This window comes from Callithrix jacchus, chromosome 7, assembly GCF_049354715.1.
Source record: "Callithrix jacchus isolate 240 chromosome 7, calJac240_pri, whole genome shotgun sequence".
Lineage (NCBI taxonomy): Eukaryota > Metazoa > Chordata > Mammalia > Primates > Cebidae > Callithrix > Callithrix jacchus.
The window spans coordinates 22,724,093-22,726,253 of record NC_133508.1 but is presented as its reverse complement, the minus strand read 5'-3'; the positions used below and the strand labels follow the sequence as shown (position 1 = coordinate 22,726,253).

Here is a 2,161-nt window from a genome sequence, read left to right as displayed (position 1 = left end):
AAGCTTAAATTACATAAAGATATTTTATAAGAATTTTTGAACAACTTACTCTTTCTGTGATCTTGGCTTTGTTGTTTTGTTCACTATAGTCCTTTTGGCATTAATGTGATGTTTTAAAAGATGATACTACAATATTACTGATCTTGATGATTGAATTTAAATTTAAGGAACCCTTAAATTTTGTGCTTGAAGTGAGTGGTTGACTCTTCTCACTGTAGACATAACTGGTGTTCACAGTTTACAGGGGAAAGGGTTTCAGTGCAGCTGCGCATTTACTGTAAAGGCAAGAAAATCAAAATTATGTTGCGTAATTAAGGATATTTGGAAATCACTTAGCTAGACTATAAGACTGAATATCATTAAGAAGCAAATGAAATACAGAAAGCACAATACATTTTATGAATAAATGTGATTTTAAAATAAATTCACTGCCCTTGAGATGTCATCAATTCTCCGTCACTGCTGTGATCTTCTGATAGGCATTGCCGCTGGATGGAGTGACCTGATACACACCAACAGCCTCCAAGTACACAGACAATTCAAGGCAATGATAGTATCCATAGGAAGACCTTCACATGGTGAAAGTGCTGATTTATTGATTAGCTATTATGCAGGGCCAGCTGTAGATGCGATCAACTCAAGACCATGGGTTGGAGGATTAATGTTCATATTCATATTCCTTGCATGCAGGAATTTGAATCCCCTGCATGCAAGCTACTTGATCAAGTTAAAGTAGTTGCCCACAAAGCACAGATGACGACCTACTACACTGTGAGAACGTTCTTGGATCAGTGCATGGATAGTTCCATTGCTTTACCTGCTGTTGTGTCCAAGATTTCAGTTTTTCAGCAGAAGCAAGTACTGCTTTAAAAGGTACTTAGAGATTTCTTTGAATGTGGGGGTGTACTTTGCCACCCTGTTATTGGGGAGCTATCACCATGAGTGTTCCCAAACTTAGTAACAGCAGCAAAATACTGGGCCAAAAGAAATCCCACATTTTCTGGATTTGAAGCCCCTGACATTATATCAGGATCAACTATTATACTCCCTCTACTTCAAATGGCATCTGCTCGCAAAATCTCCAGAGGAAGTGATGTGGGTCCGTATACTCCTTTGTGAGTACAGGAGTTCAAGATTTAGATAACAAGCACGTGAACTAAGCCTCATTTTATATATATATATAAAGAAATTATGTGAAAATCACATTCTAAAATTATCTGAGGGTTGCCTAGTGTTTTCAATCTTAGTCTGATATGTCTCTGACATCTATCACAACTTCTCTATAATTCTTTACTTCTTTAAAAGAATCTATCCAACCTTCTCTATGGCCATTGAAAGATGTGATCTCCAAAGTCTTTTTAAGTACTGGAGGCTAAAAATATGCTTTGACGTGTGGTAGAGTTTTGAAATAATTGAAATATTTTCTGTAGTTACATAAGGAGTTATTTTTATTTTATTCTTTATAGATAAGGCCTAGATCAGTTTTAAGGTTATTGCATTTCCTCTCTAATTTGTGTTGATTATTTTTCTAATTATGTAGAAATAACTCTGATGCACTATCACTTACCCTAGCACTGTTTTTTGTTATGGTTCTAGTGTCCCTGTACCTCTGTTCTTTTCAGGGGATCTCTTTTATGGAATGACTTATTATCTTTTTTAAATCACAGTGTAATCATGAAGTCAATGCAAGGATCTGGCTATTTTAATAGATGTAATGTAGTCATATCTGAGCATTTACATATTGAAATACGTGTTATGAATTATTTTCCTTTTAGTTCTCTGTTAAATGATTGAGATACTGTTTTCATTTCTAAAACATTGTTTATGTAGAGTATATCATCCAAGAATTTCATTCCTGAATATGTGATAGATTGTTTCCAAAGGTGGCCATAGCAATATCTCCCATTCCACATCTATTTTCTTTCTGTAGCCCAAGGCTGAGTGCGGTGGTGCGATCTCCGCTCACTGCAACTTCCGCCTCCTGGGCTCAAGCAATTCTTCCGCCTCAGCCTTCCAAGAAGCTGTGACTACAAGGGCATGCCCAGCTAATTTTTTGTATTTTAGTAGAGACGGACTTTCACCATGTTGTCCAGGGTGGTCTCGAACTCCTTGGCCTCCCAGAGTGCTAGGATTGCAGGTGTGAGCCACAGCACCCGGCACC

At 37.3% G+C, this 2,161-nt stretch overlaps 1 protein-coding gene across 1 annotated transcript; it reads left to right on the top strand.

The window, feature by feature from the left end:
* Positions 1-418: 418 nt before the first annotated feature.
* On the top strand, positions 419-1,590 carry EBLN1 (endogenous Bornavirus like nucleoprotein 1; the record flags this gene model as incomplete). The annotated part of the gene is given in 2 exon segments (XM_009000078.4): positions 419-685; positions 688-1,590. Coding segments are annotated over 2 exon segments (699 nt in total), but the record flags the coding sequence as incomplete, so codon positions are not given.
* Positions 1,591-2,161: the final 571 nt, after the last annotated feature.